The 21275-nt window shown below is 41.2% G+C and overlaps 1 protein-coding gene across 1 annotated transcript in view; it reads left to right on the top strand.

Moving 5' to 3' along the window:
* TCERG1L (transcription elongation regulator 1 like) overlaps positions 1-21275 on the top strand; it is a 390196-nt gene that overhangs the window by 337986 nt on the left and 30935 nt on the right. Inside the window, exons 8-9 of the mRNA XM_077455545.1 lie at positions 8927-9081; positions 16347-16416. Coding sequence (XP_077311671.1) covers positions 8927-9081; positions 16347-16416 — 225 coding nt within the window. The remainder of the gene's footprint in view (positions 1-8926; positions 9082-16346; positions 16417-21275) is intronic.

Genomic DNA, 21275 nt, shown 5'->3' with positions numbered 1-21275 from the left:
TTGGCATTTTATGGCCTTCAAAACTGTAATAGGTAGTGAGAAGTGAACTCAAAAATTTACGCCCTTAGAAAGCCTGAAGGCGGTGCTTGGTTTTCGGGGCCCCGTACGCGGCTAGGCTCCCAAAAAGTCCCACATATGTGGTATCCCCGTACTCAGGAGAAGCAGCAGAATTTATTTTGGGGTGTCATTTCACATACGCCCATAGCATGTGTGAGCAATATATCATTTAGTGACAACTTTGTGTAAAAAAAAAAAAAAATTTTTTTTTTTGTCATTATTCAATCGCTTGAGGCAAAAAAATAAAATATTCAATGGGCTCAACATGCCTCTTATCAATTTCCTTAGGGGGTCTACTTTCCAAAATGGGGTCATTTGGGGGGGTTTTGTACTGCCCTGCCATTTTAGCACCTCAAGAAATGAGATAGGCAGTCGTAAACTAAAAGCTGCGTAAATTCCAGAAAACGTACCTTAGTTTGTAGATGTGACAACTTTTGCGCAAACCAATAAATATACAATTATTGACTTTTTTTTTACCAAAGACATGTGGCTGAATACATTTTGGCCTAAATGTATGACTAAAATTGAGTTTATTGGATTTTTCTAATAACAAAAAGTAGAAAATATCATTTTTTTTCAAAATTTGCGGTCTTTTTACGTTTATATCGCAAAAAATAAAAATCGCAGAGGCAATCAAATACCATCAAAAGAAAGCTCTATTTGTGGGAAGAAAAGGACGCAAATTTTGTTTGGGTACAACATTGCATGACCGCGCAATTACCAGTTAAAGCAGCGCAGTGCCAAAGTGTAAAAAGACCTCTGGTCATTTACCAGCAAAATGGTCCGGTCTGAAAGTGGTTAAAGAACAAGTAAACCCTGGTGGGTTTTACTTCCTCTTTATTTCCCTACAAAGGTAAAGCATAATGGGCTACTATGCATCGCATGCCACTGGTAAAAGTGATCTAGTGGCAAATCCACCACATATACATCATGAATTTACAGTTAAATACCGGTGTTATGGCTGCAGCTAGATGCCATAACCACCCAGTATAATTTTTTTCCCTTAGGCGCCCGGCTTTCCAATAAAAGTGGTCCCAGCAGCAGAAGTGGCTGGAGAGGTCAACCCCCCGCTTCCAGGTGGTTCCCGAGCTAACGTTACCGATCGCTGAGCCTAGAAACCATCCGGCGTCAGCAGGTTTTTGCATAGAGATAATCGATGGCAAGATAGCCACTGATCATCTCTATGCACTTGGAGGACTGGAGCGACAATGTCACTTCCTGTTCCCGAGACACGTGAGATATCACCACGAACATCTGAGCGAACATCTGAGCGAAAGCAATCATTTCTAGCACTAGACCTCCTTTGTGACTCTAAAATGGTAACCTGTAGAGTTTTTTAAAGCTTTACTTTTAAGTACCGTAGTTTGCCGCCATTCCATGAGAGCGTGCAATTTTAAAGCTTGACATGTTAGGTATCTATATACTCGGTGTAACATCATCTTTGGTATTATACAAAACAATTGGGGTATATATTATGTTTTTTTTGTTTGTTTTTTATGCAATAGAGTGTATTTTTTTCCCCAAAAAATTGTGTTTGGAAGACTGCTGCACAAAAACCGTGTGACAATTTAAACAACCACCATTTTATTCTCTAGGGTCTCCGCTTAAAAAAAAAAAAAAAAAAAAATGGGTTTAAATTCCCCTTTTTTCCCTGCAAAGTAAAAGCATAATGGGCTAGTACAGTATGCATCACACACTAGCCCATTATGTGCCACTTACCTGCAATCGAAGCGCGCGCTGTCCCCGCTGGTGGCCGCATCCATCGTCGCCCCTCTACCCTCCAGGGGGCTGCAGACTCCAGCTCAGTGACTGGCCGGAGTCGTGTGACGTCACTCCCCCGCATACCCACAGAAGCTGTCAGTCGCGGCACTTGCTAGTGAAGAAACGGCACATGCGCCGATGACATCATTAGCGCACTACAAGGTAAATATCTCCTAAACGCCTTACGTGAAGGAGATATTTACAGTACCTAATGGTGAGCATTCCGCATTGGGGGCATGCAACCACTTTAAGTGGCTATACAGTACAAGTTGTTAAAGAGACCCTATCATCAACTAGAAACATTGCAGGAAAAAAACACAACAAAATCAAGTATTGTAAATGTTTTCATTTAGTGTTTTCCCTTTCTGTCTATGCTGGCCCAGCTCATTTCCCCCTCCCATCATCTCCCCACATAATATTTTAGGGTAATACTATAGAGTAGTGCTATAGATTGACAGCTCCAAGTCTGCTGGGGCAGTTAACATCACATCCAAAATGGTCAAACGGCTACTTCTGTCAACTATTGTAAAATATTATTTAAATACATGAATATATGTTTTTCTTGTGCTTTTTTCCATAAGAATTTTATGAAATTTTGTTTTGTGTATTAATAAAATTGTATATTTTTTATAAATTTTTCCACATTTTTTTTTGGCAAATTGCCTTGAAAATCCCATTTTGAGATTCTTCATCTTGAATTTATAAGGGATGATGATCAATTTTCTAACGGTAATACTATAGAGTAGGGATGAGCTTCGAGTTCGAGTCGAACTCATGTATGACTTGAACATTGCCTGTTCGCCTGTTCACCGGACAGCGACCAATTTGGGGTGTTTTCGGCAAATTCAAAAGGCCGCGGAACACTCTGTACAAGTCTATGGAAGAAATCTAAAGTGCTAATTTTAAAGGCTTATATGCAAGTTATTGTCATAAAAAGTGTTTGGGGATCTGGGTCCTGCCCCAGGGGACATGTATCAATGCAAAAAAAAAAAAGGTTTAAAAACTGCGTTTTTTTTGGGAGCAGTGATTTTAATAATGCTTAAAGTGAAACGTAATAATAAATGTGTAAAGATAAACAATAAAAGTGTAATATTCCTTTAAATTTCGTACCTGGGGAGTGTCTATAGTATACCTGTAAAGCGGCACATGTTTCCCGTGCTTAGAACTGTCCCTGCACAAAGTGTCATTTCTGCAGGAAAAATATATAGGTAAAAACAAAGTCAAATAAAACAACATATTATATGCCAATATAAATACTTCACCTACACACTTTACCAAGGCTACATATACAGTGCCTTGAAAAAAGTATTCATACCTTGAAATTTTCCACATTTTATAATGTTGCAACCAAAAACATAAATGTATTTTATTGGGATTTTATGTGATAGACCAACACAAAGTGGAAGGAAAAATATAAATGATTTTCAACATTTTTTTAAAAATATGTGAAAAGTGTGGGGTACATTTGTATTCAGCCCCCCCTGAGTCAATAATTTCTAGAACCACCTTTTGCTGCAATTACAGCTGCAAGTCTTGTTGGGGATGTCTCTACCAGCTTTGCCCATCTAGAGAGTGATATTTTTGCCCATTCTTCTTTGCAAAATAGCTCAAGCTCTGTCAGATTCGATGGAGAATTTTCAATTTTCAATTCTTGCCACAGATTCTCAATTGGATTTAGGTTTGGACTTTGACAGGGCCATTCTAACACACGAATATGCTTTGATCTAAACCATTCCATTGTAGCTCTGGCTGTATGTTTAGGGTCCTTGTCATGCTGGAAAGTTAACATCCTCCCCAGTCTCAAGTCTTTTTTAGGCTCTAACGGGTTTTCTTCTAAGATTGCCCTGTATTTGGCTTCATCCATCTTCCCATCAACTCTTCCACCAACTTCCCATCAGCTTCCCTGTCAGGTGATGGGTTGAACAGTGCTCTGTGAGATGTTCAAAGCTTGGGATTTTTTTTTAGAACCTAACCCTACTTTTACATTTCTCCACAACTTTATCCCTGACCTGTCTGGTGTGTTCCTTGGTCTTCATGATGTTGTTTGTTCACTAAGGTTCTCTAAAACCTCTGAGGGCTTCACAGAACAGCTGTATATATATGCTGGGATTAAATTACACACAGGTAGACTCTATTTACTAATTTGGTGACTTATGAAGGCAACTGGTTCCACTAGATTTTAGTTGGGGGTATCAGAGTAAAGGGGGCTGAATACAAATGCACGCCACACTTTTCAAATATTTGTTTGTAAAACGTTTTGAAGACCATTTATCATTTTTCTTCCACTTTACATGTGCCATCATACATTTATGTTTTTGGCTGTAACATGACAAAATGTGGAAAATTTCAAGGGGTATGAATACTTTTTTAAGGCACTGTAAATACTTTACCTACACACTTTACCAAGGCTACATGTATTAAAGTGGAGTTCCAACGACATTTATACATTTTTTGTTTGAAAGCATTTTTTAAGGTCAGAATATTCACTTATCACACTCACTTGCTTGTTAAAATTCGCCCCCCAATGTCCGCTATACTATAAAAAACAAAGTTATATTCTGTTCTCCTGGCTGTTCCCATCTTGCTTGTGGGCATGTGAAGCCCACAAGGGACGAAGAAGCTACATACCCTGTTTCCCCGAAAATAAGCCTTACCCTGAAAATAAGACCTACAAGGACTTTAACTAGGGCTTATTTGGGGAGTAGGGCTTATATTGCAGCCATCACCGACAATCACGCTAGGTCTTATTTTCGAGGAAACAGGGTAGCATCAGGGATTAAAAGGTAAATAAAAAAAATAATAAATTATTCGAATGTCATTAGTTATATAATTTGCTGCACAGTAATGTAAAAACATTTTTATGGGTGGAACTCCGCTTTAATGTGTAAATAGATGAATGGTAAAATGAACTCAAGATGGGTATATGCTAATTTTTCATGATACGTATTAAAGAAAATTACCCTATGAACTTATTCAATGTTATTTTACTACAGTTCTTTGCTGCATGGTATGCATTCATTGCAGACTAATGCCTTGTACACACGGTCGGACATTCCGACAACAAAATCCATCGGATTTTTTCCGACGGATTTTGTCCGAAACTGGTGTTGCATACACACAAAGTTGTCGGGAAAATCCGATAGTTCGGAACGTGGTGACGTTCGTTGCGTACGACGGGACTACGTAGAGGCTAGTAGCCAATAGCTTTGGTCTTGTAATTTGATCTGAGCATGTGCGGCACTATGTCCGTCGGAATTCTCTACAAATGATCGGAAAAAGTCCGATTGGATATTTTTGGTCGTAAAATTTTAGATCCTTCTCTAAAAAATGGAAATGGAAAAGGGTCCGATAGAGCCCACACCCGATCGGATTTTCCGACAACATATTCCGATCGGACCTTTTCCTTCGGAAATTCCTGACCATGTGTATAGGGCATTATGTTAACACCATACAACTGACAAAGTGGTAGATTTAGGCTTGAAACACGTTTTCTTGGGTGTAAATAAATCTGATTGCTCTTCATTTAAATCACAACGCTGATCACCTTAATTGACATTATTATCTACCACAATGGGTGCCTCTGCCATATCGTTTTTTTTTTTCCACTGCACTCCTGATAATCTATTACGCTCCATCCAGAAAAGTAATAGATTTGGGTGGAGGTGAACTAGTCATTTTCATAGGATTACCAAATGGGAAGTAAGTTGTAATCCGTCAATCGTCACACACAAGGGTCTTTCCTTGAATTGGTTCTGTGCAGTGAATTTCTCTACAGTCGCTAATCGGATTGCTAGCTTGTAAAGAACAATTCCCGTTACAATAGCAAAGCAGTCAATGCTTATTTAAGAAACAATTCCATTTCACCAAGGATTTATAGAGAAATTGGCAGCAAGAATTCTTGCAGCGAATTATTCTCTTGCAGGGATACCCATCACCTAGCATTAAAGAGCCTTATAAACATGCTGAGTTCAAGAAATACAGTGTTGATGTACGCTTGCAAGATAGCATTACGGGTTCTAACTGAGATCTGCATAATTTACAATGCATCTTAATTGCTTTCTGCTTTGTTTAATAACACAGCTCGCACACCCGGCTGCTTTCTGGCACAGACACGTATATTTACTCCATCAGGTGCTTAGCCTGGTTAAGCAGTGCCGGTATAGGTAGAAAAAATAACAAATAAGCTTTGTTTCGTCTAGATTCATTCCCAGATTTTCTTTTTGCACCCATTCAGACTTTTCCATTCTGGTGCTATTGGTTGAGGAGATTCTTCATCCTAAAACTGCCCCTCCCCCGCCCAGTTCCCAGATTCTGTGCATGTGTAGACGTACCACAGGACTTTGGGTTCTGACAGTTCTGCAGTACATCTGCACATGTGTGAGGTTTCCCTGTGCATGTGCACAGACAGGTAGCGTGGAATTTACCAAACTGGCAGATTAATCAGTTTAAACCTTATATAGCCCCATGACGACTATGTATGCCGGCACAATGGCACGGCTGGGCAAATGGGCAGGTACGTCCCCCTTTAAATCGCTGCATTGTGGGCGCGCGTGCATATTCTGTGATCGTGGCAGCGGGTCCCGCAAGACCTGATGTCTGCTGGTGGCCCGCGATCGTGTCAAGGAGAGGCAGAACGGGTTGATGCCTATGTAAGCAAGGCATTTCCCTGTTCTGCCTAGCAACATGACAGAGATCTACTGCTCCCTGTGATCTCTGTCATGTTGTAGTTAGCCCACCCCCCCCACAGTTAGAATCACTCCCTAGGACACACTTAATCCCTTGATCGCCCCCTAGTGTTTAACCCCTTCCCTGCCAGTGTCATTTACACAGTAATCAGTGCATTTTTCTAGCACTGATCGCTGTATAAATGACAATGGTCCCAAAATAGTGTCAATTGTACGATGTGCTTGCCATAATGTTAACAGCATGATAAAAATCACAGATCACTGCCATTGCTAATAACAAAAATAATAATAAAAATGCCATAAAACTATCCCCTATTTTGTTGACGCTATAACTTTTGAGCAAATCGATCAATATACGCTTATTGCGATTTTATTTTTTACCACAAATATGCAGAAGAACACTTATCGGCCTAAACTGAGGAAGAAATTTGTTTTTTTTATAAAATTTTTTTTTGGGGGGGGGGATATTTATTATAGCAAAAAGTTAAAAATATAGCGTTTTTTTCAAAGTTGTTGCTTTTTTTTGGTTTATAGCACAAAAAATAAAAACCGCAGGGGTGATCAAAAACCACCAAAAGAAAGCTCTATTTATGGGAAAAAAAGAACATAAATTTTGTTTGGGTGCAACCTCGCACGACAAATTGTCAGTTAAACGATGCAGTGCCGAATCGCAAAAAGTGCTCTGGTCAGGCAGGGGATAAATACTTCCGGGGCTGAAGTGTGTACTAACCACATACTATGTCTTATAATGTGTATGTTTCAGTCCCCCCTCATTTGCTGGGAGAAGAGAAGAGTTCTTTGGTGATTTTAACCACTTACGGACCCCCTCGTTGTTATGACAGCAGCTAGCTGCCATAACCCTAGAATCATCTTCTTCAGTGGGTGATCCGCTTTCGGATAAAAGTGGTCTCTTTGGTGGATTCGCTGCAAGATCACTTTTATCAGGGTCGAGAGAGTGCCAACCCCCCTCCTGCCATGCTCCGGGGGTCCCTGCCACTTACCGGACCCGCTGGTAGCGGCGGAGACAATCGCGTCCTTCCCCCTGTTTGGCTGGCTGCCGAGTTAGGGGAAGATGGTCCCCACTCGGCTGCATAGGATTGACTGGCGGAAGCGACATCAAATATCACTTTCGCCCAATGCTCTATAAGAAGAAAGTTGTTATTTTTTTGTTTTTGTTTTCAATTTTTTTTTTTTTTTATTGTATTTTGGTGTAAATATATGATCTGAGGTCTTTCTGACCACAGATCTCATATTTAAGATCTCATATTTAATATGTAATGCTTTTTTTCTATTACAAGGGATGTTTACATTCCTTGTAATAGGAATAAAAGTGACCCTTGTTATTTTTTAAAGGATGGTGTCAAAATTAAAAATAAAAAGTAAATAAAATAAAAATAAATGTAAAGCTCCCCGTCCCACCGAGTTTGCACAGAAGTGAATGCATACGTGAGTAGCATATGAAAACGGTGTTCAAACCACACATGTGAGGTACCACACGATCGTTCGAGCGAGAGCAATAATTCTTGCCCTAGACCTCCTCTGTAGCTCAAAACTGGTAAGCTTTTTTTAAAATGTTAAATTTTTAAACGTCGCCTATGGAGATTTTCAAGGGTAAAAGTTTGTCGCCATTCCACGAGCAGTCGCAATTTTTTCAGCGTGGCATGTTGAGTATCAATTTACTTGGCATAACATTATCTTTCACAATATAAAAAAATTGGGCTAACTTTACAGCTGTCTTATTTTTTAATTAAAAAAATTTATTTTTTTCCCAAAAACAGTGAGCTTGTAAAACTGTTAGGCAAATACGGTGTGACATAAAGTATTGCAACGACCGCCATTTTATTCTCTAGGGTGTGAGAAAAAAATATATATAATGTTTGGGAGTTCTAAGTAATTTTCGAGCAAAAAAAAAAATTATTTTAACTTCAAAACTTAACACCAAGTCTCAAAAATAGGCCTGGTCCTTAAGTGGTTAAACTGTATAATAAACTTTGTTAGAAATCTTTTTAAATATGTCTCCACTTTATGACCACTATTGTCCGCCTTTGTTGGGTTCAGGGGGTTTTCACCCAGGTACTTGCCTAATTTTTATATTAGACTTTACATTACAAAAATATATTTTACTCTCGGTACAGATTTTGCTGTGGGGTCTAAAGATAACTGAACCAAAAGTAAAAAAAAAAAAATTGTTAACTTATGAGAGTTAACTTATATTTGTTTTCAAGTCCATCCATTTAAAACCAACTGTCATTTGGTCACAGAATATCCTTCCTGTATTGTATTTGAATTTACGAGGTTTTATAACTTTTTGTGATTTGCACCATATGGAATATGATGTACTTATTGAAAATTACAGCGGATATCATCTGGTCTGGTCATTTCAAATGTGTTTTTTTTCTTCTTCTTTTCATTGCGCTTGCCAGGTGTGTCGTATGGACCAGAGATGACAAAGTCTTTTTTTTCAATCCAACAATCCAGTTGTCAGTGTGGGACAAGCCAATCGATTTGAAGAATCGGGTGGATATCAACCGAATTATTGAGGACCCGCCCCATAAGCGCAAATTGGAATCTCCTCCAAGTAATGAAACTGTGGTTACCATTTACTATTTTATTCTGAACGCATCACATGTTGTAATGATATCTATACAGTGGAACCTTGGTTTATGAGTAACGCGGTTAACAAGCGTTTTGAAAGACGAGCAACTTTAAAAAAAAAATCCTGACTCTGTTTAGGAGTATTGTCTCGCAAAACGAGCAGAATTCAAGCCAATGGGGTGTGCAGTACCGCATTTGGCCAGAGGTGCGGGGGCGTCGGTGTAGTGGCAGGCTCCTGAAGAGCACGCGCTATGCGGTTTTCAAAGTTAAACTTTACCCAAACTATAGTTTGGTTTTTGGTCTATTTGCCTAAATTGGACTTCTGTGTCAGTCTGACTGGACTGTGAGATTTTCAGCCTGGCCACAGGGGGCACTGTCTCTGGTGGCATGCGTGGAACTATGGTCTGGTCAGGCGCTTAAAGTGGTTGTAAACCCTTACAAACCACTTTGACCTACAGATAAGCCTAGATTAAGGCTTACCTGTAGGTCCAAGAAATATCTCCTAACCCTATACGGTTTAGGAGATATTTACCTGAAGACAGCCACCGCTGACTACGGCGCATACGCCGTAGACAGTGGCGCGCAGGCGCACTGGGCAGGCCGCAGATCGCGGCGATATGCCGCGAGTGCTGGCTCCCATGTGCATGCATGGGAGTGACGTCATTGCGGCTCTGGCGAATCACAGCGCCGGAGCAGCGAGACCCGGAAGTCGCTTAGGGATACATGGCAGCGGCGAAGAGGAAGATGGAGGACTGCTTCGGGGGCTTCGTTCTCAGGTAAGTTATTCATAATGAGCTAGTATGCTATGCATACTAGCCCATTATGCCTTTGCCTTACAGGGTGTGTGTTTTTTGGGTGTTTTTTTGCCTTTACTTCCTCTTTAAGTTACTCTCTTTCGGAGCCAGGTCAGTGGGAGTGGCCCTCTTGTTGTGCCCTCTGGGAAAGGGTATTTAAGATACAGACGTCACGCGGTTCGGGGTTCCGGTCCAGTATGATGTGATGATTACATGGTCCTCCTGACCGGCCCCCAGGAAGGCTATGGCCTGGGGTGCGGATCCACCCGACTTTAATGCCTCGGGGCTGGCTAGTCCAAGGCAAGGAAACTAAAGGAGGATTCTGAGGTGGTTGGGTGCCGTCTCCGGTTCGGGAGAGACTCAGTGTACTTTAAGCATTCCAGGGGAGGACTCTTTAGAAGAACACCACGTACGGGTTGGTTTTCTTAACAAGAGCCTGGAAGGGCTGAAGTAACCGAGAGAATCCGGTCTTGCGGATATTGCCAAGTGGGCTGAAAGATCCAGGTATCCCACAAGTGTTCTACAGCTTAGTTTCCCTACATGTTCTGCAACAACGTCTGTGACAAAGACTTTGTTCCTGAGTAAGCACCATGTTGGCTGCTAGGCCTTGTGAGAGAGGGACTGTCCAACCTGAGTGTTCATCCAGCTGCAAATGGCTATTCTCTGGATGCAGTTCTTTAACGTTTATGGAATTTGACATTGAGAGTATCTGAACTTCCTTTCCAACACTCTGATCCCAAGTTGAAAGACCGTTCAAAGGTTTGAGTTTTTGCAAATAATAGGGTTTCCGAGTTCAGCTGAGCTGTCCCCGAGTATTTCCGAGGCTCTCTGGCGCCCCCCCCCCCACCTCTGGCCACATGTGGTATTGCATGCAATAGAAGTCAAAAAAATTATTTTTGTTTCCATTGACTTCTATGGGGAAACTCTCTTTGATATGCGAGTGCTTTGGATTACAAGCATTCTTCTGGAACGGATTATGCTCGTAATCCAAGGTTCCACTGTAATAGGTTAGAACGTTAATAAATTTGAAGAAGTCACTTACTATCCAGTTGAGCTATGAATTGATCAGGTGTATCTTTCCACACGAGGGCTCACCATACATCTGGTATTTTTAAGAGAACCAATAGCCTTTTTAATGCTTGTAGATATACATACTGTATGAAGCAGATCAGTCTAATAATCTACTTCTAGTGTTAATATTTAAAAAATGTGTGTCTTGTGTTTTTGTGTAGTTTCCGTGTACGTGGAGAGGCCATTTGCTCTCTAATGATCCTCTTCTCTTACTGCAAGCCTTATTGAATACAATAGATGCTGCAGAATTTAAAGTGAGCTTGTGGGGATAAAGGTACTGGGCAGCTATTGCTGGTTTGGTTTGATTGGTGCAGGCTCAGGGGATTCACTTCACTGGATGCAATTTTATTTCCAGGTCACGGACTGCCTAGGCAGTGAAGCAAGTAGCTAGAAGTGAAAAATGAAAGGAGCATCTAACGGCTTTGACACTTTACATGAAAGGGGATCATTTGGTATTGCTCACCATAGTTGAATTACATATACACTATATTACCAAAAGTATTGGGACACCTGCCTTTACATGCACATGAAATTTAATGGCATCCCAGTCTTAGTCTGTAGGGTTCAATATTGAGTTGGCCCACCCTTTGCAGCTATAACAGCTTCAACTCCTCTCAGAAGGCCGTCCACACGATTTAGGAGTGTGTTTATTGGAATGTTTGACCATTCTTCCAGAAGCGCATTCGTGAGGTCAGGTACTGATGTTGGATGAGAAGGCCTGGCTCACAGTCTCCGCACTAATTCATCCCAAAGGTGTTCTATTGGGTTAAAGTCAGGACTCTGTACAGGCCAGACAAGTTCCTCCACCCCAAACTCGCTCAACCATGTCTTTACGGACCTTGCTTTGTGCAATCATTTGGTGGAGGGGGGATTATGGTGTGGGGTTGTATCTCATGGGTTGGGCTTGGCCCCTTTCGTTCCAGTGAATGCAACTCTTAAGGCATCAGAATATCAAGACATTTTGGACAATTTCATGCTCCCAACATAGTGGGAACAGTTTGGGGATGACCCCTTCCTGTTCCAACATCAAGGAGAAAGGAACTGGCACACAGAGTTGTTTTCAAAACAGTCCAGCCAACTAAAAGAAACTTCTCTAAAAACACAATGATGTGGAGTGGAAAGGCAGTCCATAAGGATCACTGGGCTGTGATAATGAATATATGCTGAGATGGTATATAGGGGACCACCTGCAGCTGCTGTCCTCAGAGGTCTGACGGCTCTGTGTAAATCAAGATAAGCAAGAAAGAGGGAAGGACTTGTCAGCTAAGTGTAGTATCCCAAGGTTTAATATATAAGGAGGGATTAAGAACACTTACAAGATAAACAATGTAAATGGGCTCATCTGTAAATGGATCTCTGGGCTGTTATACGGGCAGCCATCATGATGTTGCCATCAGTGTGTGAGATGGTCCCAACTGCTCATTGTGAAGGGAGGGAGAGGGAGGCAGTTTCTGTAGCCTCGAGGGGTCAGAAAGTCGCACTCTGGCTGTGTGGACCGTCCCACGACGGTCCACATGTCACCGGCATGATGTCACCGACAGAAAAAGATCACTAGCCCTACACTTGTCAGTCACTTCCTGACCCCTCGAGGCTCCAGGAACTACCTCCCTCTCCCTCCCTTCACACTGAGTGTTTGGAACCATTTCACACACCGATGGCAACATCATGATGGCTGCCCGGATAACAGCCCATAGATCCATTTACAGATGATGCCCATTTACACTATTTATCTTGTGATGCCGAGTACACACAAGCGAAATGTCCGACAGAAAAAGTCAGACGGAATCTTTTCATTGTATATTACGATCGTGTGTATGCTTCATCTGACTTTAAAAAAAAAAACAATTCTGACGGACCTAGAAATAGAACATGTTTTAAATATTTCCGACGGAACCAGTTCCTATCAGGAAAACCGCTCGTCTGTATGCTGTTCCGACGGACCAAAAACAACGCATGCTCTGAATCAAGTAGTAGACGGAGACTATTGGCTACTGGCTATTGAACTTCCTTTTTCTAAACCCGTTGTTCGTGTTGTACATCACCGCGTTCTTGACGATCAGACTTTGGTGTGTTTGTGTGTACGCAAGACAGTTTCAGCGGAACTTCCGTCGGAACTTCATTGGAAAAACCTTCAGAGTTTATTCCGATGGGAAAACCGGTCGTGTGTACGCGGCATAAGTGTTCTTAATCTTGCCTTATGTATTAAACCTTGGGATACTACACTTAGCTGGCACATCCTTCCCTCTTTCTTGCGTCTCCTGTTCCAGCAAGACTGTGCAAAAAGCAAGGTCCATAAAGACATGGATTAGAAAGTTTGGGGTGGAGAAACTTGACTGGCCTGCACAGAGTACTGACCTCAACCTGATAGAACACCTTTGGGATGAATCAGAGAAGAGACTGCAAGCCAGGCCTTCTTGTCCAACATCAGTGCCTACGGATTAAGACTGGTATGCCAATAAAGTTCATGTCCGTATAAAGGCAGGTGCCCAATACTTTTGGCATTATAGTGTATGTGTAATTCAGTTAATGAGCTTGGTATTCTTCCATGTGTTGTGGGAGTTCTTGCATTGGCCATCTTGGAGTATTGTGGTGACCTATATTAGTCTCAGCCAGAGATGGGAGATTTAGACTTGCAAATCACATCATGGGTCCTCCATCTGCATAGTAGACCACATTTGAGACTGTTGCCTTTACTATTAAAGTGTGTTGGCTAGGGATGGTGTTTCTGTTATTGAATATCGAAGTGGCTTCTCCATCTGTGCAGTAGACCACACTTGGAATTGTTGCCTTTATTACCAACTTGTTTTAAATAGGAATGCTGCTCCTTATTTGGGATAACTATTAGCTATTGGTAATCTAATAGCTATTGGTACCATAAGGTCTAGGATGTGGTCTACTTTACTGGAGCAGGACCCAAGCAACAGCAACATCTTAGATATGGTCTACTATACTGGTAGAAGCCTGACTGAGTGGCATGTAGGTTATGTTCTCTGTGAATAGTAAAAGGCATATTGCATACAAACCAGAATATCTGATTATAGTTGCACAATGCTCAGACACAGCTTCTTATGTTATTTACTATAATTAAACATCTTAATCCTATAAAACTCTGATGCCGCGTACACACGATCGGAATTCTCGTCGGAAAAAGCTCTGATGGTTTTCCTGACGGAATTCTGATGGAATTCGGCTCAAGCTGTCTTGCTTACACACGGTCACATCAAATTCCGATCATTTATAACGCGGTGACGTACAATGCGTACGACGAACCTAGAAAAAGGAAGTTCAATAGCCAGTACCCAATAGCTTCTGTCTTGTAGTTGAATCTGAGCATGCGTGATTTTTGGCGTGTGTCAGAATTGCATACACACGATCGGAATTACCAATAGAAAGTTTTTCCGTCTGGAAAATTGAGAACATGCTATCAATTTTTGGCTGGCGGAAATTCGGACAGCTAAATTGCGATGGAGCATACACACGGTCGCATTTTCCGATGAAAAGCTCTCATCGGTCTTTTTCTGGCCGGAATTCCGATCGTGTGTATGTGGCATCAGACCACAGATGGTAAAAATCATGAAACATAAGGTTGTATTTTACCTAAAACATGACAGCTCAAAAGCTATACACAGGGTCCTCCTGATGGCTGGTGAGTCCTACAACAACCTTTTCATAAAGTACACTAAAGTGATGTGTTATATAAATTACCTGAGGTTGGTCCCAGACCACAAAATGTACTCATCTACTCAGAAAATCTCAAATAAATTGCACAGTTTAGAATAAATGTTTTGCATGTCCTTCTCTGATGTGGGAGCCACAAGAACTATACAGCTAGTTTAAATGTTTTATCACAGGTCCACTTTCAACTGGCTGTCTATCAAATGTACATGCTCTCCTGTGGACCTGTTAATGTATGTAAAGTATATACAAAGGAATATGGCCATAATACTTGTGCAAAAACTGCTGGCCTCCTGAGATAGTTGTCCGGCTGATCCAATGTCTTCAGCAATTTTTTGAGTCACATATTTTGAACAAGTACGCAGGTCAGGAAGCTTGGAGTGAAGTCAAAGCATTTAGGCCCCATTCACACCCGAGCATAGTGTTTTCAGGCAGAAAACTGCGTGATTTTACCACAATTTTGCGGCGGTTTTTTTACCGTGTTTTGCCACGATTTTGTGCAGGACAAAAGGTCACTAATGTAAAAAGAAATGAAATGACAAAATCTGCCCAATTCGAGCGACAAAAAAGGGTCCAGAACTTGTTTGAGCTTCAGGCATTTGGCTTCAGTCGACTTGGAGTGGAGATGTGAACCATCTCCATTGAGAATAATAGATTTTCTTCCCCTCCAGCGTTTTGTAGCTTCGGGTCTCAAGCTGCAAAACGCTCAGGTGTGAATGGGGCCTTAAAGTGTAAGGATCAACATAGCCTCCAGGTAGCATTTTCAGGAGAGGTTGGCTTCAGTATTATGTCTTTCATATTTTGTCAATACAGGATTTTTTTACCTTAATTTTAGCACTTTTGTTGTATACAAATTTAGAAAGGCGAGGGCAGAGATATTTTGGTAATGCACTAATTGTTGTACCCAATGAACACAACATAGTTTCATAGTTAGTAAGGTTGAATAAAGACACCAGTCCATCCTGAGTGAGTGTCTACAATTGTCCCCATCCCTGTACATTGCACACTCACAGCCCACAATCCAAGGTCCCCATTCATATAGTAGGGCCAATTTTGGACAGAAGCCAATTAACCTACCTGCATGTCTTTGGATTGTGGGAGAAAACTGGAGGAAACCCACGCAGGCACCAGAGTACCCAGAGGAAACCCACGCAGGCACAGGGAGTACATGCAAACTCCAGGCAGGTAGTGTCGTGGTTGGAATTCGAACCAGCGACGCTTCTTACTGCTAGGTGACAGTGCTAACCACTACACCACTGTGCCACCCAAAAAACAATATGTGCTCCGATCATTAACAGCTTTGATGCCATTTCATTGTGACTTTAACTACATTGCTCCTATCCCCTTAAGTAGCTAGTCTGATGTGGGGAAAAAAAAAACATTTAGAAATATGTAATAGCATTTGCAGTGTAGCTGGAGATCCGATCGAAAAGAAATTTCCCTGCCAGCAGTCTAAATCAATTTGGCACAGGGATATTCTTCAGTATCTCAGATAAAACCAAGGCTTTGTATTTTTAAAACTTATGAGTTCATTAGGTATTTTGTATGTGGCCCTGAGATGGGAATTAGTGCTCTCTATCGGGATTGAGATACTTGGCTTCCAAATAGGAACATAAAATTGTCATTAAGGGTGTTCATTTGGGCATTTAAACGTTATGTTCATTCTGGATTAAGGAACTATTTTTTTTGTTTTGTTGTCTTCTACCAGCTACTAAAAAAGATGGACTTATCCCAGAAGATCTGACTGACGAACATAGCGCAAAGATTAAGAGAAACAGGTGAGTAGAGAGCCCATGACGGGGGTACCCTTCTTTCCTCCCAATGTGAAGCTTACTCAATGATAAGGAAAATCAACAACCTCTTCTCACGGTGAACGATTTCGAAAGTTGGTTTAGAAGAGAACAATTACAAAGTAAATAATTAGGAAGCAGAGAAATTAATATACAGAGATCTGATCAGAGATTGGATCTTTAAGAATGTGTCCAGACCACACATAAATAGCTATGGCTATTTATAGCTAAATAGGAAACAATTTGTCTGTAATTGTTTATCCGCAGACTGCGCAACAACACATCCCAGGAACATTGGTCCAACAAATTATTTTTGCAAAGTAACTTCTAGAAAGTGATCCTGCTATATAAAGAACTTAACATTAGCATATAAGCACTTAGGCCACTTTAACACTGAGGTGTTTTACAGGCGTTTTAGCACTAAAAATAATGTTTCTGTTCAGCCACTTTTGTGATTCACACATGTACCACCCTGCTAGTTTAGAGTAGGCTACTAGACTAATTTAGTTAGCTTCTCTGGAGCAGAAGTGGATTGCTTTGAGCTGTTCAGTGTTTCGCAGGCTGCTTTTCTGCTACTTCCCCTCGTCTTCTAGATAGTTCTGGAAGTATAATGGGAGGTAGAGCAGAACAAGCAGCCTGAATATTTATGGGTCTCTGGCCAATCCCTGAAGAGGGTTATACAGTAGGTAGTTGGGGAGCCTGTAAATATTTTAAGGCTTGGCAGCAAGGGTGCAGAGTTTCAAGGTCCAGCCTTCTGGAGGACATCCCTGTGCTAGGGGGCTAAAAGAACCAGTGGATAAGCCTCAGTAGTCCTGTGAAGACTTTAAGCCCTTGTACACACGGTCGGAGATTCCGACAACCAAATCCGTCGGAGTAATTCCAATGGATTAATTCCGGAAGAGGTCCGGAAGTGATGTTGCATACACACGGTCGGACTAAGTTGTCGGAAAATCCGATTGTACATAATGTGATGACGTTATTTCGTTATGACGGGACTACGTTCAGGCTAGTAGCCAATAGCTTTGGTCTAGGAATTTGATCTGAGCATGCGTGGCACTTTGTCCATCGGAGTAGGCTACACATGATCGGAGTATGTCCGATAGGAGCATTTTGTCGGAAAATTTTACCGGCAAGTTGGAAAAATTGGTCCATCGGATATTCCGACGGAAACAGTCCGATGCAGACCACACACAGTCGGAATATCCGACAAAACGGTCCGATAGGAAACATTCTGACGGAATCGCTGGCCGTGTGTACAAGGGCTAAGGCCTTTACTAGGCTCAGCTAGTCCAACAAAATCTTTTTGCAAAGTAACTTCTAGAAAGTGATCCTGCTATATAAAGAACTTAACATTAGCATATAAGCACTTAGGACACTTTGACACTGAGGTGTTTTACAGGCGTTTTAGCGCTAAAAATAGTGCTTCTGTTCAGCCACTTTTTGTGATTCAAACATGTGCCACCCTCCTAGTTTAGAGTAGGCTGCTAGACAAATTTAGTTAGCTTCTCTGGAGCAGGAGTGGATTGCTTTGAGCGGTTCAGTGTTTCACAGGCTGCTGTTCTGCTACTTCCCCTTGTCGTCTAGATAGTTCTGGAAGTATAATGGGAGGGAGAGCAGAACAAGCAGCCTGAATATTTATGGGTCTCTGGCCAATCCTTGGAGAGGGTTATACAGTAGGTGGTTGGGGAGCCTATAAATATTCTAAAGCTTGGCAGGCAGGGTGCAGAGTTCCAGGGTCCAGCAATATAGCCAGCAATTTGTACAGAACAATCAAAAAGCCTAGCAGTCCTCAATATCTACATATTTCACAGTATCCCATGCTCCCATCCCTATCCAAGTTCATTGTACCCGAATAAATACTCAAAAAAAAAAAAAAACCCTAGACTAATTCTTGAGCCAGTGGAAGAATGGTGAAAACACCATGTGCCTGACTATGCATGTGTTAAACGGAGGGAAATAGGCCCAATTACAAGCGGGTCCTGTTGGGGGTAAAGCTGTGCACACCCCTGTCACATTACCAATGTTTGTAATAAACATACAAAGGTGCCTTCTCAATTTGTGATCTAAACAATAAAGCTGCCTTCCTTATAGTGAAAACTATAAACATATTGAACAAAAAAATAGGAACCAGCGCTAATAACATATTTTAAATTAACTGAACCCCTATATATTTCGGCAGAGGCGGCTCTCTAATTAGGCAAATTAGGCGGTCGCCTTAGGCCCCGTGATCAGGGGGGCCTCGCGGCCGCCTAGTTTTCCTTATTGCAGAGTCGCCTCTTCTAGTGCCAGAGATCCCCGCCACCAGCACAGCGCTGATTCCCCCAGTGACACAGAGAAAACCGTCCGCGGACGGGACAGATCAGCGGGTGATCGGAGCTCACTGAGAACTGGGCGTATCACAGCCAGCTCTGACACTTCTCCCCTCCCCCTGCTGCACGCTCAGCCAGTCACAGGATAGAGCTGCTTCTACTCCTCCCCCTCCTCCCGTCCTCTCTTCCTCTGTCTGCCCCGCCCACTCTCCCTAACAGACACTGTTCTGCTGATTAAGAGAAGGGGATGTGGGCGGGCAGATTCAAGCTAAAGCCCAGCAAATGGAGTCTGATCCATCCATCCAGCCAGTGACTCCTGCCTCTGCGTGAGTACACTGATGTAGGGGTGCCCTTCTCTCTCCCTCTTTCTATCTATCTCTCTCTCTATCTATCTATCGATCTCTCTCTCTGTCTCTATATCTCTCTTTCTTTTTTCTATCTATCTTTCTCCCTCTATCTATCTATCTATCTTTTTTTCCAAATATCTATCTATCTATCTTTTTTCTTTCTATCTAGCTATCTTTCTTTCTTTTTTTTCTCTATCTGTCTATCTATCTATCTTTCTTTTTTTTTTCTCCATCTATCTATTTTTCTTTCTTTTTTTTTATCTATCTATCTATCTATCTATCTATCTATCTATCTATCTATCTATCTATCTATCTATCTATCTATCTATCTATCTATCTATCTATCTATCTATCTTTTTTCTCTATCTATCTATCTCTCTCTTTTTCTATCTATATATCTATCCATCTCTCTCTCTCTCTCTCTCTCTCTCCTCTTTCTTTTTTCTATCTTTCTTTTTCCCTCCCTCTATCTTTCTTTCCTTGTTTTTGTCTTTCTCTCTCTTTACCTCTATCTTTCTTTCCTTGTTTTTTTCTTTCTTTCTCTCTACCTCTATCTATCTTTCCTTGTTTTTTTCTTTCTTTCTCTCTACCTCTATCTTTCTTTCCTTGTTTTTTTCTTTCTTTCTCTCTACCTCTATCTATCTTTCCTTGTTTTTTTCTTTCTTTCTCTCTACCTCTATCTTTCTTCCCTTGTTTTTTTCTTTCTTTCTCTCTACCTCTATCTATCTTTCTTTCTCTCTCCCTTTATCTATCTATCTTTTTTTCTATCTATCTTTCTTTTTTTTAATCTATCTATCTTTCTTTTTTTCTATCTATCGTTCTTTCTTTCTTTCTCTATCTATCTATCTATCTATCTATCTATCTATCTATCTATCTATCTATCTATCTATCTATCTATCTATCTTTCTCCCTTTATCTATCTATCTAGCTCTATCTCTCTATCTATATCTCTCTCTATCTTTCTATCCATCTATCTATTTCTTTTAATCTATCTATCTATCTTTCTCTCTCCCTCTATCTTTCTTTTCTCTCTCTCTCTCTCTCTCTCTCTCTCTCTCTCTCTCTCTCTCTCTCTCCATCTTTCTTTTTTTCTATCTATCTTTCTTTCTCCCTCCTATCTATCTATCTTTTTTCTATCTATCTTTCTTTATCTACATTTCTCTCTCTCTCTTTCTTTCTTTCCTTCTTTCTTTCTTCTTTCTTTCTCTCTCCCTCTATATGTCTTTCTCTCTCCCTTTATCTAATTTTCTTTTTTTTTTATCTAGCTTTCTCCCTTTAGCTATCTATATTTCTCTCTTTCTTTCTTCATCCATATTTCTCTCTCTCTCTTTCTTTATCCATATTTCTTTCTTTCGCTCTTTTTTTTCTTTCTCTCTTTCTCCCTTCATCTTTTTTTCCTTTCTTTCTTTCTTTATTTTTTCTTTCTTTCTTTCTTTCATTTTCTTTCTTTCTCCCCTGACCACTCCAGTTCTCCTCTACCCAATCCCCATCTCCTACCCACTACTCCCTTTTTTCAACCCTCCTCCTACTCCCCTACTCTATGGTTCCCAGCTTCATCCTGACTCTCTCATTCTTTCAGGGGCTAAGAAAGAACCCAGAGGCAGAGCATCTTACTATTGATTTAGCTAAGTGACAGCCTGCCAGAATAGGTGGGATCTGTGAGAGCAGCTTCCCTGAGCAGCTCTGATTGAGGAGACCATATCTGTTACATTCATTACTGCTCCTGTACTGTGTCCACTTACCTACCCCCTGTACTGTGCCCTCCTGCTCCCCCTTTACTGTATCCTCCTACCCCCCGTGCTGTGTCCACCTACCCTCCTGACCTGTGTACTGTCCACCTACCCTTCCTTTATACTGCACCCTACTAATTAATTTTTATCAATCACTTTCATTATTTTTCCTATTATGGGCATGAGTGGGGCCTCATGTCTTAGTTTTGCCTAAGGCCTCACAAAGCCTAGAGCCGCCTCTGTATTTCGGATAAATACAGTAAAACTTTGGTTTGAGAGTAATTTGGTTTTTGACTTTATATACAAGCGATGTCTTGATATAAGAGTAGTGTCATGTCACAACTGAGTATAAAATGGAAATGGAAGCCTCCACAAGGGGATTAGAGGCAAAATCCAGTGGGAGTTACCAAGTATAAAAGAGAAGAGAGGCGCCTCTAAGTATAGCAATATGGTTACATTTA

Source organism: Lithobates pipiens, unplaced genomic scaffold, assembly GCF_037356315.1.
Source record: "Lithobates pipiens isolate NorthernLeopardFrog02 unplaced genomic scaffold, aLitPip1_a1.2 Scaffold_25, whole genome shotgun sequence".
In the NCBI taxonomy this organism is placed as follows: domain Eukaryota; kingdom Metazoa; phylum Chordata; class Amphibia; order Anura; family Ranidae; genus Lithobates; species Lithobates pipiens.
Note: the sequence above shows the minus strand (reverse complement) of the source record. Positions and strands in the feature narration are given on the sequence as shown.